We start from the raw sequence: 16,009 nt of genomic DNA on the forward strand, positions 1-16,009 counted from the left end.
GATGTGCTTAGTTTAGTTTCATAACAAACATGCATATGGCTAATGCTTTCCTTACTTTAGTGCTGATGTGACATGTTCAGGATGCTTAATTAAACCTGCCTCACCCAATAATTCTTTCAAATTGCTTTCATATTATAGACTTTTGTCTTCCTAGTTATCTATTGGTGCCTCCAAACAAATACAGTAGTACCTCTAGATACGAGCTGCTCTACATGCGAGCATTTCAAGATACGAGCTAGGAGGGCAGAGACATTTCTGTTCTACTCCCGAGCTCAAATTCGGGATACGAGCCGAGCGTCCACTAGGTGGCGTAAGAATCCTTGCTTTTGGTTATCTCGGAGGGGAAAAATGTTATTTGTTCCAGAATACGAGTTGCCTCGAGATACAAGCTCCCTTATGGAATGAATTATGCTCGTATCTAAGGGTACTACTGTAGTACAGTATCCAAGGTACTGTACTACCTTGCAAAATAGGACTTCTTTTTCAACCTTGTGCTCTCCAGATGTATTGAATTTTAGCTCCTAAAACAACTGGAGAAGAGAAATATAATGTAATGTAGTTCCCTTTTGCATGTAATTTTATTACATTTATTATTATTATTATTATTATTATTATTATTATTATTATTATTATTATTAATTGGATTTGTATGCCGCCCCTCTCTGCAGACTCGGGGCGGCTAACAACAATGATAAAAAATAGCATGTAACAATCCAATTAATAAAACAACTAAAAACCCTTATTATAAAACCAAACATACACACAAACATACCATGCATAACTTGTAATGGCCTAGGGAGAAGGAATATCTTAACTCCCCCATGCCTGGTGGCATAATTTACGAAAGACAGAGAAGGTGGGGGCAGTTTTAATCTCCAGGGGGGAGTTGGTTCCAGAGGGTGCCACAGAGAAGGCTCTTCCCCTGGGGCCCGCCAAATGACATTGTTTAGTTGACGGGACCCGGAGAAGGCCAACTCTGTGGGACCTTATTGGTCGCTGGGATTCATGCGGTAGCAGGCGGTTCTGGAGGTAATCTGGTCCAATGCCATGTAGGGCTTTAAAGGTCATTACCAAACTTGGAATTGTGACCGGAAACTGATCAGCAGCCAATGCAAGCCACGGAGTGTTGAAGAAACGTGGGCGAATCTTGGAAGCGCCACGATGGCTGTCGGGGCTGCGTTCTGCACGATCTGAAGTTTCCAAACACTTTTCAAAGGTTGCCCCATGTAGAGAGCATACTAAGCTGAAAAGAAGCCAAATTGTGCTTTAGGTTTTGTTGACTAAACCTGAGAATCTTCAAGTACTTATGTCATTTTCGTCAGTCATTCAATTATGTCTGACTCTTGGCCACTCTATGGATCAGCACTTCCCAGGTCCCTCTGTCTCATTCCACCTTCTTCAAATACGCCATAATTATCCCAGTGTCATCTTTTATAGTGTCCAGCCAATAGGTAATAGGCCAGTCTGTTCTCCTTTTTCTACTGATCATTCCCAGCATTGTTGACTTTTCGAGTGACTCAACTCTCATAACAGGATGATCTTGGCCTCAAGTGATATTTTTGGTGAGAGAAATAAATTTAGTACTTACATCACTGACTAAAATGTCAGCAGACAATGTTTATTGATATAGCAAATAAAATGAATTCTGGTTTTTTAATAGCTGTCACATTAAATTTCACAGATATTTTATTAACTAATATGTAGAAGTAATAATACTAATTTATTTTTTTGAATGCCCAGAGTCATCATTTTATATCTAGGATTGTTTCATATCTACTCTGTAATATGTTTGATCTCAGTGAGCATCTCAGAAGCATGGATTATGAAAATAGAAAGGCTCACTCAGTAGTCAGCAGGAAGTAGCGTTTTGCTGTAAAGATGATATGTTGACAGTTTGATTTGAATATTTTTCCCTTTGGCATGTTCTGTCTGTAACATCAATACAGTACTGCATAAATCTTTGATATAGTGAAATATCTGAAATATCTACTGGCATAATATTGAAATGATTCTCTTGTTTATTTCTATAATATCTCTTGAAAGAATAAAGAAACTATGTATAATTTTATCTCTAAAGAAATGGAAGTGTAAACCACCATTTTTGTATATCATTTTTATAGAAAATGTAGGCTGGAAAATGAATTTTTGGCTTGTAGGAATTGGAAGCAATTTAGTCACTAAGACATAACCAACTGCTTCCAAAGTCATGCAGGTAGACAAGAAACTCTATAAGATTATTAGAAATTGCTACTTTTCATGTTACAGAAGGGAGAAATGAATAAGTATATATCCAGAGACAAATAAGCATATTTAATTTCACTTAAATGATGCAAATTAAAAAAATGTTGAATTTGTTTTGACTCTACCTATGCGTTTGAAGAGTCTGTACCTCTCAATATACCACTCAGATGTGTGGTCCTCAGCTAATAAAAGCTGTGCAAAAATACTTAAAAATGAACTTTGTAAAGGTCATCTCTGAAACATTTGACACTGTAGAAAACTTCAGCTCAGATACCATGTATTTTAATGAATAACTCTATGAAACAAAATCAAAACTGTGAATTTAAATATAATTCTATGTTATGCATTAGATAAAATATGTTTGGGAATTAAAACTGCATTTTGAAAAAGACTCAACATTCCTGAGCTGCATTCTCCTTTTATAGTGTGTGATGTGTAGGTGGAAACTGATTTCAGAAATACAGTAAGACAGACATACAGATAAGGGAGACCAGGCTTTTGTTGGATGGCAGTTGTTATTGGGAGTGGGTACCGTTGTCTTGAATAGCAAAATGAATTTATTTGTTTGTTTGTTTGTTTAATTAATTAATTAACTAATTAACCAACCAACTAATTAATTAATTAATTAATTAATTAATTAATTAATTAATTTGTATGCCGCCCCTCTCCGTAGACTCGGGGCGGCTCACAGCAGTATTAGAAAAACAATATACAATACAAATCTAATAATTAAAACTAAAAACCCATAATTTAAAAAAACATGCACACAACATACCATACATAAACAATATAGGCCTGGGGAAGTTATCTCAGTTCCCCCATGCCTGACGACAGAGGTGGGTTTTAAGGAGCTTACGATAGGCAAGGAGGGTGGGGGCAATTCTGATCTCTGGAGGGAGTTGGTTCTAGAGGGTCGGGGCCGCCACAGAGAAGGCTCTTCCCCTGGGTCCCACCAAACGACATTGTTTAGTCGACGGGACCCGGAGAAGACCAACTCTGTGGGACCTAACCGGTCGCTGGGATTTGTGCAGCAGAAGGCGGTCCCTGAGATAGTCTGGTCCGATGACATGAAGGGCTTTATAGGTCATAACCAACACTTTGAATTGTGACCGGAAACTGATCGGCAACCAATGCAGACTGCGGAGTGTTGGTGTGACATGGGCATACAAGGGAATTGTTCCACATCTCTTGTCACCTGAGTTCATATCACTGGGATTTAAATAATCAAATGCACAAGTGTTAACAGTGAAATAGAATATTCAAATAAGCTTCCAGTTCTTGCTGTCCTTTTCTGAAAACTGTAAGCCGAGTTGCACAGAAATGCATATACACATCGTGGTAAGGGTTAACAGTGAATTACCAATATCAGGAAAATGATGACAGATGATCTGGGTCTTTCTGCTGCCATCCAGTTTTGTATCTCAGATACGAGCCATAAGATGGTGGAAAGTAGACAGCTACAGAAACCTATGATAATCCAGAGGTCAATTTCTAAGCAAAGGGCAGTCAGGTGTCACATTTCAGCAGCCTAATGGACCTTAAATGAAGATTTCCAGAATCAAATTTACTGAATGTTTCCAAAGGCAAAATGAAAATTGTTTCAGTATCATATGCCTCTGCTATAAAGCTCCATCCTTCAGGTCTATTCTGTGTTCAGGAGGAAAGATTGGTTCTTAAGCACACCTGTGTCAGCGAGATAGATGCTGCTCCTTATAATTGAACAATTTCTACTTTTTGATCTCTTGGCCATAGTTTTTGAGGCATCTGCCCTTGTGAGGGCTTAGAATTAGTGATGGGCAAACCGAACTCTCACAATTCGGGTCCGTACCGAATTTTGCGGTGTTCGGTATCCTGAACACGAACACGAAATTTTTTGAAACTTTGGGCAAAGTTCCATTATTCCTACATACTTTTCTCCTCTTTTTTCTTCAATGAGACTCTGCCCTCCGTTCTCCCCACCCCACTCTCCATTATTCCTACATACTTTTCTCCTCCTTTTTCTTTAATGAGCATCTGCCCTCCTTTTTCGTAAAAATATTTGTTTTTACTTTTATGTGAAAAGAACGCCCTTTGCTTGCAGCGCCGCTGCAGCATCCTTTTTCGTAAAAATAACAATGTTTATTTTTATGTGAAGACCTCCCTTTGAAGGAGCTAGGGAATCCCTCCCAGGAAGAGATTCTGGGGGCGGAGCTTTGACATCACCGGAAGGTTGCTAAGGACGCCAAGGTGATCACGTCCTGGATTCCATGGAATCCAGAAAGTGATCACCTTGGCGTCCTTAGCAACCTGCCAGTGACGTCAAAGCTCCGCCCTCGGAATCTCTTTGTGGGAGGGATTCCCCGTTCGGGTTCGAGTTTGGGTTCAGTTCGGGTTCGGCCGAATTTTGCGTATAGTTTGTCTGAACTTGCCGAACCCAAACACTGTTGGGTTCGCCCATCACTACTTAGAATCTATCCATAGATCCAACCGTTGAAATGTTGCAAAAGATAATCCTGCTCTGAAGTCTCTATGGCAGTAATGGTGAACCTATGGCACGGATGCCACAGGTGGCACATGGAGCCATATCTGCTGGCACGCGAGCTGTTGCCCTAGCTCAGTGCCAACGTGCATGTGTGTGCCAGGCAGCTGATTTTTGGCTTGCACAGAGGCTCTAGGAGGGCGTTTTTGGCTTCCAGAGAGCCTCCAGAGGAATGGGGAAGGGTGGTTTTACCCTCTTTCAGTTCCAGGAAAGCCTTTGGAGCCTGGGGAGAGTGAAATACGAGCTTACTGGGCCCGCCAGAAGTTGGGAAATAGGCCATTTCCAGCCTCCTGAGGGCCTCCAGGGGTGGGGAAAGCTGTTTTCATCTTCCCCAGACATTGAATTATGGGTATGGGCACTCGTGTATGTGCGATAGTGCACACACACATGCACTTTTGGCACCCGAGGAAAAAAAGGTTCGCCATCACTGCTCTATGGTTTTTGTGTCAGAATCAGATGAGAACTCCCCCAGATTGAGAGAAGAATTAGTATTAATTTAAAAGGTAGTCCCTTATTTTATATTAAGTCTCTTTATGTAAAGCCTATAGTCAATTCTGGATTTAATTTCCCAAAGTGATGCAAATTATTTTCAGTTGATGCCTGTATACTACATGGAAATGCTTAAATAATAATTTTTATTCTCAAATGAATTTTCAAACCTGGTTCATATCAAACTACAATTCATTTCTCCTTGCTGAAAATACATAAATATTATCCATGAAAACAAGACATTTGCAGAATAAACATCCTTTAACAAACTACCGGTACAAGCTTGCATTCTTTGAAAGCATTGTCATAAAGAGACTGTCATGCTAAATGCCATTCAAACCAGATTCTTATAGCTCTCTCACTGATCATTTTAAAGATTATGGGTTTGTGACAACTCAGCTGAATATAAATCAAATTGGTTGAATTTTTTTGGCCCAGATTTGTCATTGAAGAAAAGCAAATATCAATGATTATTTAATTTTTGTCTCTATAGAATGGACTCAGATCTCTACCAGATACCTAAGAGAACAGTTGGTAAAGATTGCAGAATTTTATCACATGACTACAAGTCAAGGCAAAAACTCTGTAGTTGTGCCTCGTGAAGTGGAACAAGCTCTGAAGCAGTGGGAATATAATGAAAAGTTGGCATTTTATATGTTCCAGGTAACCTTTAAAAAAAAATAACGAATCAGGCTAAGGTTCTGCAAAGCAACACAATATGATTCTAGTTTGTTTTCACTCTCCTTTCTCATAGTGTGTTTAGTGTCAGGCTATATTAAATGTTAAATAGCTAGTAATTAAAGCCAGAATTATTTCCAGCTAGGTAGTCCATCTGAAATATCCAGGGTGAAGAAATGTAGAATTTAAAATAATGTTAAATAACAACGGCAGCAGCAACAGCAATATTACAGATATGCACTTACTATATGTCATTCATCATCTCATGCCCTGATCACAAATTATTTATCTGCATATATTATTTATTTGTCTGTCTGTCTGTCTGTCTGTCTGTCTGTCTGTCTGTCTGTCTGTCTGTCTGTCTGTCTGTCTGTCTGTTTGATAGATTTTTATGCCGCCCTTCTCCTTGGACTCAGGGCAGCTTACAACATGTTAGCAATAGCACTTTTTAACAGAGCTAGGCTATTGCCCCCACAATTTGGGTCCTCATTTTACCCACTTCGGAAGGATGGAAGGCTGAGTCAACCTTGAGCCGGTGATGAGATTTGAACCGCTGACCTTCAGATCTACAGTCAGCTTCAATGGCCTGCAGTACAGCACTCTACCTGCTGTGCCATCCCGGCTCAATGTGAGCAGTTATAAGAAATGTCAGAGTATAGTGAAAAAAGTGCACATTAAACATATTTGATGAAAACCTACAAGTGAAACGATTCAAAATTAAATAGTTGTAAAGTTCATAAATGTACTGGTTTTAATAGGTAGTCCTTTCTTTATGGCCACTCATTCAGTGATTGTTCAAATGCATGATACTGCTGAACAAATGTTATTAATGACTTATCTTCAAGTCATGGCCATTATAATGCTCTCATGGTCCGTTGATTAGAATTCAGGTGCTTGGCAGCCCACTTTACATTCACAATGTGTGCTTCAACTTCTTCTACCCATTTATCTCCCTACTATCTCTGCCAAGTTAGCTGCCCTGTACTGTTTCCACTTCCACCTTGGCTCTGCCATCCCTACAACCCTACATTCCATTCCATTCCATCCCAATTAGAGTTGTTAAGCAACTTGGAAAAAGATGTACCTCTGTAAAATTATCCAATAATGCCTTCCTTTCACATTCTTTCCCAAAAAAAGTATAGAGCTTGTTTACCATATAATGATGATGATGGTGATGATGATGATGATGATGATGATAGTGTACAGTATTAGATTTGTATGCCACCCCTCTCCGAGGAAATATTTTTGATATATACACCCAGTCTTTGCCAAGGAGAGAACAAATATAATATTCTACAACTTGTAGTTCTACACAACATGCTGAAGTAGTCTATTCAGACTTTCAAACATGTAGTCTATTTTTTCTCCCTAAATTTTTTTCTCCTTCCTCTCAAAAGAGAAAGCCTTTAGTAGGCCCACTCCATATTAGATATACTTATACGTATACATGAGTAAAATATTTTTTTAGCGTAAGTAAGTAGTCTGAAAAATCATGCTACAAGAGCATTTTGCTCTTTTTAAATAAAAACCTCTTCCTTTCCTATTTTCTTTCTTGTTCAACCACTCAATTTCATTCATTTTCCCACCGTTTTACGTAATGCTGATCTCTGAACATAGTATTCCACTAAAGTAAATCTACTGGCTTGCTCTTCTGATTCTTGTTTGTGAATGATAAGTTTTTGGCTACATAAGCACATTTATTTATTTGACTTCTATGCAACCCAATCCTGAAGGACTCAGGGCAGCTAGAATTGAATTGATAATGACTCTGTGCAGTCATTTCAGATACAGTGATTCCTTGTTTTACAAACTTAATTGGTTCCGGGATGAGGTTCTTAAGGTGAAGAGTTTGTAAGACGAAACAGTGTTTCCCATAGGAATCAATGGAAAAGCGATTAATGCGTGCAATTCACCCCTTTTGCCAGCCGAAGCGCCCATTTTTGCACTGCTGGGATTCCCCTGAGGTTCCCCTCCATAGGGAACCATACCTTTGGACATCTGTGTTTTTGCGATGCTGCAGGGGAATCCCAGCAGGGGAATCCCAGCATCGGAAAAATGAGTGGTTCGCTGGCAACCGAAGTCCAGGGGTGGGGTTTCCGAGCGAAGGGAGCCTCAGTGAATTCGCAGCATCGCAGAAACACCAAAGACCTCGAAAACCCATTTCCAGACCTCTGTGTTTTTGCAATGCTGCGATTTCACTGAGGCTCCCCTCACTGGGAACCCCCATCTCCAGACTTCTGTTGCCAGCGAAGCACCCATTTTTGCACTGCTGGGATTCTCCTGCAGCATCACAAAAACACAGAAGTCCAGAGGTGGAGTTTTCCATGGAGGGGAGCCTCTTGGGAATCCCAGCAGCGCAAAAAAGGGTGCTTCGCTGGCAATGGAAGTCTGGAGGAGGGGCATCCCAGCAGCAGCGGTGGGTTTGTAAGGTGAAAATAGTTTGTAAGAAGAGGCAAAAAAATCTTAAACCCTGGGTTTGTATCTCGAAAAGTTTGTATGACGAGGCGTTTGTAAGACGAAGTATCACTGTATTTAGGTAACTGGAATGCAACTTTTAAACTATTAATTTTAAATGTTAACATTGTTTTGTAATATATTAAAAATGTCCATATGGTTTATATGTCAGTTTTGTGACATTAAATTTTGTGGCATTTATTCTTAATTGACATCTTCAGCAATGAAGCAGTGATGTAATTGTTGTCTGTTGGATTTGGGAATTTCTTTACATATATTTCTAAAATTCCTTAAGGAAGGAATGCTCGAAAGACACGAATATTTAACGTGGATCCTGGATGTCTTGGAAAAAATAAGACCAGCTGATGACGAACTTTTGAAACTTCTCTTACCACTAATGCTACAGGTACAAAGGTTAATATAATTAGCCATAGTACTAAAATACTCAAACAGATGTTTTCAGAATTCAGTGTGTTAAGCAGTGATTTTCAACCTTTTTTGAGCCGCGGCACATTTTTTACATTTACAAAACCATGGGGCACATTGAGGGGGGGGGGGGGGGGGCTAAAAAAATATTGGACAAAAAAATTCTCTCTCTTCCTCCCTTTTGCTCTATTTCTCTCTCCCTCTTTCTCTCTCTTTTTTTCTCTCTCCGTCCCTCTTTCTTTCTCTCTTCTTTCTTTCCTCTTTTTTGCTTTCCCTCTCCCTCCCTACCCCCCCTCTATGTTTTTCTCTCTCCCACCTTCCCTCCCTCTTTCTCTCTCTCTCTTGTTTTCTTTCTTTCTCTCTTTCTTTCTTTCTTGTTCTCTCTCCCTTTCTCTCTCTTGCTTGCTTTCTCTCTCTTGCTTGCTTTCTCTCTCTTGCTTGCTTTCTCTGTTTTCTTTCTCTCTTGCTTGATTTCTCTTTCTCTTTCTTTCTCTCTCTCTTGTTTTCTTTCTTTGAGCTTCGCGGCACACCTGACCATGTCTCGCGGCACACTAGTGTGCCACGGCACACTGGTTGAAAAACACTGAACTAAGTATAGCTTGTTTATAGTTGAAGTGTGAAGTTTGATGTTAGATAAGAAATCAAATAACAGGTATAAAGAGAAAATAGTTGTCAACTTTCAGTTTATCAACTAAAATATCTGTCTCCTCTCAATTGTAAAGCTGTGGAAGAAAGATTCAAATCTTACCCCTAATATACAGTGGAACCCCGACATAAGAGCTGCTCTACTTAAGAGCAACTCGAGATAAGAGCTGGGAGGGGAGAGATATTTTTGTTCTACTTACAAGCCCAAATTCAAGATACAAGCGCCAAGGAGCTGTCTCCTGAAGCCAAACGCTAACTTCCGCGTTCGGCTTCAGGAGACAGCTGCGAAGCAGCGCGCATGTTTTAAAAGGTTGCAGCCGGCCTAGGGGGCTCGGGGGGGGGTGCTTGCAGCTTTCTTTCTTGCTCTTTTTCTTTCTCTCTTTTACCTTCCCTTCCTCTATTTCTTCTTTTCTTTCTCCTTCCCACCTTCTTCCCTCCCTCCCTCCCTTCACTCATTCCTCTCTTACTCTCCCCTTTCATAAGTTTCCTTGCTTCCTTCCTCTGTTCCTGTCCCTTCCCCCTTTCTTTCTTTCTTTCTTTCTTTCTTTCTTGCTCTTTTTCTTTCTCTCTTTTACCTTCCCTTCCTCTATTTCTTCTTTTCTTTCTCCTTCCCACCTTCTTCCCTCCCTCCCTCCCTTCACTCATTCCTCTCTTACTCTCCCCTTTCATAAGTTTCCTTCCTTCCTTCCTCTGTTCCTGTCCCTTCCCCCTTTCTTTCTTTCTTTCTTTCTTTCTTTCTTTCTTTCTTTCTTTCTTTCTTGCTCTTTTTCTTTCTCTCTTTTACCTTCCCTTCCTCTATTTCTTCTTTTCTTTCTCCTTCTCACCTTCTTCCCTCCCTCCCTCCCTTCACTCATTCTTCTCTTACTCTCCCCTTTCATAAGTTTCCTTGCTTCCTTCCTCTGTTCCTGTCCCTTCCCTCTTTCCTTCCTTCCTTCCCACCCTCCGTCCATTCATTCACCCATTCCTCTCTTGATCGCTTAAAGCCGGTCCCTGGTGCAAAAAGGGTTGGGGACCTCTGTCCTACAGGATTGGGTGGCAGAGAAGTTGAACATATGTAAATTTAAAAGTTTAAGAAAGTTTACAAGTTAAGTGAAAGAAACTTCATTATTCATTTATATGTACATGTACATTTCTTCATTAAAAACATGTCTTTCTGCATAATTTAGACTAACTGTGAGTTTTTTGAGGGCTGGAACCAATTAAAATTATTTACATTAATTCCTATGGGAAAAGTCGTTCGAGATAAGAGCTGCTCGACTTAAGAGCCCAGGTCCGGAACGAATTAAACTCGTATCTCGAGGTACCACTGTACATAGAGATATATTAATTCTAGACTAAAGGTCATTCAATTTCTGGAGTTGAATCAGTACTAACTTTTACCTTAATTAGTCCTGATATAGGGAACTCAGTAAGATTCATGCCTGCAAAAATTCAATTCACAAAGCCCTTCATGGCACCGGGCCAGATTATCTCCTGCGAATCCCAGCGACCCGTTAGGTCCCACATAGTGGGCCTTCTCCGGGTCCCGTCAACTAAACAATGTCGTTTGGCGGGACCCAGGGGAAGAGCCTTTTCTGTGGTGGCACCAACCCTCTGGAACCAACTCCCCCCAGAGATTAGAATAGCCCCCACCCTCCTTGCCTTTCGTAAGCTCCTTACAACCCACCTCTGCCATCAGGCATGGGGGAACTGAGATATTCTTTCCCCCTAGGCTTCTACAATTTATGCATGGTGTGTCTGTATGTATGATTGGTTTTATAACAAGGGTTTTTTAGCTGTTTTAATATTGAATTGTCACATGCTGTTTTTATCACTGTTGTTAGCCGCCCCGAGTCTACGGAGAGGGGCGGCATACAAATCCAATCAATAATAAATAATAATAATAATAATACTATAGATTTGACAGAGAGCTAGCAATGATCCCAAAATTGCATCAATAGATCTTGTGAGATCTTGTGGAAATCTTATGAGGTTTTATTTAACTTGTGGCCCATTTAAAACATTGCGTACATATTCCTGTATAGAAAATCATAAGAGTGACTGAAAAGATTCCAATCCTGATTTTATATTATTTAACATTTTGAAAGTCTAAAGTTATTTGAAAGAACTTACCCTATAACTTTTGTTTACATACCACACTTCTGATTTTATCAATATCTTGCCTTTTCCTTTTGAGGGTTAAGTTTTCCATCTACCCCTTATCCCTCATCAGATCTTTTCTTTCCTAGAGGTGGGGGGAATGGTCTGGGATTCAAGTGGGCCTAGGAAATCACATAAAAGATGCTGAAAGTCCTGTGGCTGCCCACTCTGATTTATAAGAGATGGGTTTAAAAAGTTGTAATTTTTTTTAAAAAGTCAGACTTGATACACCAAACACTTCCTAGTGTGTTAGGTTGGAAGTTTTGCTAACACAGAACTGAATTGGCAGTTCTGTGTTAGCAAAAACTTCAGAAGAGAAGGATTTAGGGGTAGTGATTTCTGACAGTCTCAAAATGGGAGAGCAGTGTGGTCAGGCAGTAGGAAAAGCAAGTAGGATGCTTGGCTGCATAGCTAGAGGTATAACAAGCAGGAAGAGGGAGATTGTGATCCCCTTATATAGAGCGCTGGTGAGACCACATTTGGAATACTGTGTTCAGTTCTGGAGACCTCACCTACAAAAAGATATTGACAAAATTGAACGGGTCCAAAGACGGGCTACAAGAATGGTGGAAGGTCGGAAGCATAAAACGTATCAGGAAAGACTTAATGAACTCAATCTGTATAGTCTGGAGGACAGGAGGAAAAGGGGGGACATGATCAAAACATTTAAATATCTTAAAGGGTTAAATAATGTTCAGGAGGGAAGTGTTTTTAATAGGAAAGTGAACACAAGAACAAGGGGACACAATCTGAAGTTAGTTGGGGGAAAGATCAAAAGCAATGTGAGAAAATATTATTTCACTGAAAGAGTAGTAGATCCTTGGAACAAACGTCCAGCAGACGTGGTTGGTAAATCCACAGTAACTGAATTTAAACATGCCTGGGATAAACATATATCCATTGTAAGATAAAATACAGAAAATAGTATAAGGGCAGACTAGATAGACCATGAGGTCTTTTTCTGCCGTCAGTCTTCTATGTTTCTATGTTCTTGGAAGGACTTCAGACTTGGCTTTGGAAATTTGGGGATGATAAGAAAATAACAGCAACTGGGTAAGGAATTTTGACATACAATTTGATGATTATTTTTTTAAAACTAATATCTTTCAGTATTCTGAAGAGTTCGTTCAATCTGCCTACCTGTCACGTCGCCTTGCTTACTTCTGTGCCAGACGTGTCTCTTTGTTGATAAGTGACAATACTAACCTCATAGCTGCCCACTCGTCTCATATTATTATTGGACCAAATAATCCTCCTCTGGCAGCTCCCAGCTCTTCGACAACTGGTACTGTAGTCAATCCTGCCCAACTTGCCTGTTCAGATTTTCTTTCATGCCCCCAACACCGCCCTCTTGTCTACGGCCTAAGCTGTATGCTGCAGGTAAGTGCATAACAGAGAGGAAATTTTGAAATAACATTTATTGTCTATATTACTGGATTTTAAAAAAAATATTTTTATTAATTTTTAACATAAAACAGTGCATAGTGAAATGTGCCCACCACCCAGACACATACACACATACCCCACCACCAAATCAGTGGTGTTTCTTATATAATCCACTTGCTCCAAGAGCAATATATCTATTTACATATTATACAGTGATTCCAATTTATTTCTTGTAGCTTGGTCTCGGATTCTGCTCATCATATATCGTCTTACCTTGTCCCACCGTCACATCAGTTGTCCCAATTCAGTTTCATTATCCGAATTTACCCTTTTATCCATAATTTCAAATTGAATATGGTCCACCATGTACCTATACCAATTTTGCACTGTCCATTTTGTCGCATCCTTCCAACCCAAAACTATTACTGCCTGAGCGCATTGTCTATGTTACTGTTGAATAAATATTGCATTGTGGATCTCTCTCTCTCTCTCCTTCTAGCCTCCCTCCTTCCCTCTGCTCAGAGAAAGCAATTGTGTATGCATAATTGTATGTATATCTCAGATAGGTTTGAAAATTAATCAGGAAGAGATTAAAATAGCATTTTTCGTAACAAATAGTTGTGTGATTATTCCTTAATTTCTAAAATATTTTTATAAAGGCCATGTCGTGGGGGGGGAGGCATCAGGATTTTAGAGATGGTTGGGTAGGGCATGACCAAAGAAGGTTGGCAACCACTGGTCTAGAATAATCACATAGCTATAAAATTGGAGTAAAAGGTTTAGGATTGTGCCCATTCACTGTGGCTTTTTCTAATGTAGCGATGAGCGTGAAGATAATAATAATACTAAACCTCTACTTTTGTTCTCTAGTAAAATTGGTCTACAATACAAGTAGGACCTCTAGTATTTTGGGGTGTGGGGGAGAAGTAATGGTTTTATTTTTATACTTTCTATTTTATTTTTAAAAACCAATTCTTCCGTTTGAGAATTTAGACCAGCAAATGTCTATTTTTAAAAGTAGCTTTTACTCATTTGTATTTTGAACTGAAATATGTTATGCATGTTATTTCTTGAATTGCAATGATTTTAAGCCAGTCTATTTTTTGATGAATATAATGACATAGGTATAAAGACATTTTGAACAAATCGTGTGCACTTAAAAAAAAACCCGCAACCCTTTTTTTCTAAAAGGTTTTTTTTTTTGCTTTCTATAACATTGAATGATCTTCTTACATCATTTAAGTTCTTCTATTTTCTACTTCAGACTATAACTCTCTGTTGCCCAAGTGCCTTGGTCTGGAATTACTCTACAAATGAAAATAAAAATATAAATCCTGGCTCACCTTTGGATTTACTTCAAGTTTCTCCATCCAGCTTACCAATGCCAGGAGGAAATTCTGTATTCAATCAGCAGGTAGTTTTTACTTGGATTTAAAAACATGAACAATCCATTCTGCTGAAAGATCCCATCTTATACACCTAGTAACTGTCTCTTATACACCAGCATTTTTAAAATGCCAACAAATTTAATTAAAACTTTTAGAAAGATGGATGTTAAGGTTTTTCAGATCAAAAGGCAGCCACCCCAGGTTCAAATCCCAGTAAGGATATGGCTAGCTGATGAGAACAAAATAGCTTGAAATAGGTCTATACTAGTGTCCTTTCCATTTCATTATCAGTGAAATTATGTTACACACATACACAAATTATTTACATACATACATACATACATACATACATACATACATACATACATACATACATATTCTCATGTTCTGCCAAAGCCAGCACTAAAATGTATGTGTTATGTAGTACATTATGCATGACATATTAAATAATTGTTGCTTTCTTTACAGGTTCGTGCAAAGATTTTTGAAGTAGAACAGCAGATAAAACAAAGGGGCCGTGCTGTTGAAGTACGATGGTCATTTGACAAGTGCCAAGAATCAACTGCAGGTAGACACCAAAATGCATCGTAAAAGCCATGAAACTTTTATAAGTGATAACTGCATTATAGTTATCATTTATTAGTTTTCAGTCTTGGATTAAAACCTTATTCTAAATATATTGGTATTGTATACTTGGAGACAGTGAAAGGCTACCAAAATTTTTACTACCACACTGTGGGTGTGACTTATGCAGGACGCCCTGCATTTTCTTTCAAAATCCAACCCCATCCAGGTAGTAGCCCACCCCTGCTTAGAGAGTAAAAGATGAACCGATCTGGAAAGGTATGTTTAAAAATATTTGTTGCTACTTTAATGTCAGTTTTTAAAATTTATCAAAAATGATGTGATGGGTTTGAAATAACCCCGCCTAAAGATGCCGAGTCATTGGATATGAAATGGGGGATAATTTTATAATAAATAAATAGATAAGCCATGATTTCAATAGTAGAAATAAATGCAGTTACTGTTGTTATCACTATTATATACACAACAGAGTGAAATCAATAGCTGACAGTTCTTTAGCTTAAGTTGGCCTTCATACACATCAACTTCTTCCCAATTTTGATGGGTGTAGTATATAGAATAGCAGAGTTGGAGGAACCTTGGAGGTCTTCTAGTCCAGTGTTTCCCAACCTTGGCAACTTGAAGATATTTGGACTTCAACTCCAGAATTCCCCAGCCAGCCAGTTTGTAAGAAGAAGCAATGTTTCCCATAGGAATCAATGTAAAAGCAAATAATGCATGCGATTGGGAAAACCACAGGAGGGTGGAGGCTCTGTTTCCTCCCAGGAGATTCCTAGAGAGGCCCCATGGAGGCTTCTCCCCACCTTTTCCTGCCCTGTTTCCTCCCAGGAGTGCTGTACCACATGATTCTTGACAAACATATCTTTTTCTTTTATGTACACTGAGAGTATATGCACCAAGACAAATTTCTTGTTTGCCCAATCACATTTGGCCAATAAATAATTCATTCTATTCTATCTATTCTTTTCTGGCCCTGTTTCAGCCCAGGAGATTCCTAAAGAGGTCACATGGAGGCTTTTCCCTGCCTTTTCTGGTTACAGTTTTGGAGGCTCGGGTTTGT

The 16,009-nt window shown here is 39.2% G+C and overlaps 1 protein-coding gene across 4 annotated transcripts in view; it reads left to right on the forward strand.

The window, feature by feature from the left end:
- Window positions 1–16,009, forward strand: part of MED12L (mediator complex subunit 12L) — a 228,774-nt gene that overhangs the window by 25,926 nt on the left and 186,839 nt on the right. For 3 of the 4 annotated variants that reach the window (XM_070753437.1, XM_070753438.1, XM_070753436.1), the window contains exons 5-9: window positions 5,742–5,911; window positions 8,676–8,786; window positions 12,701–12,970; window positions 14,241–14,390; window positions 14,833–14,932. In XM_070753437.1, the coding sequence (XP_070609538.1) occupies window positions 5,742–5,911; window positions 8,676–8,786; window positions 12,701–12,970; window positions 14,241–14,390; window positions 14,833–14,932 (801 nt within the window). Of the gene's footprint in view, window positions 1–5,741; window positions 5,912–8,675; window positions 8,787–12,700; window positions 12,971–14,240; window positions 14,391–14,832; window positions 14,933–16,009 lie in introns of those variants that run through there. The other variant, XM_070753439.1, reaches the window with a different exon arrangement.

Source organism: Erythrolamprus reginae, chromosome 5 (assembly GCF_031021105.1).
Source record: "Erythrolamprus reginae isolate rEryReg1 chromosome 5, rEryReg1.hap1, whole genome shotgun sequence".
In the NCBI taxonomy this organism is placed as follows: domain Eukaryota; kingdom Metazoa; phylum Chordata; class Lepidosauria; order Squamata; family Dipsadidae; genus Erythrolamprus; species Erythrolamprus reginae.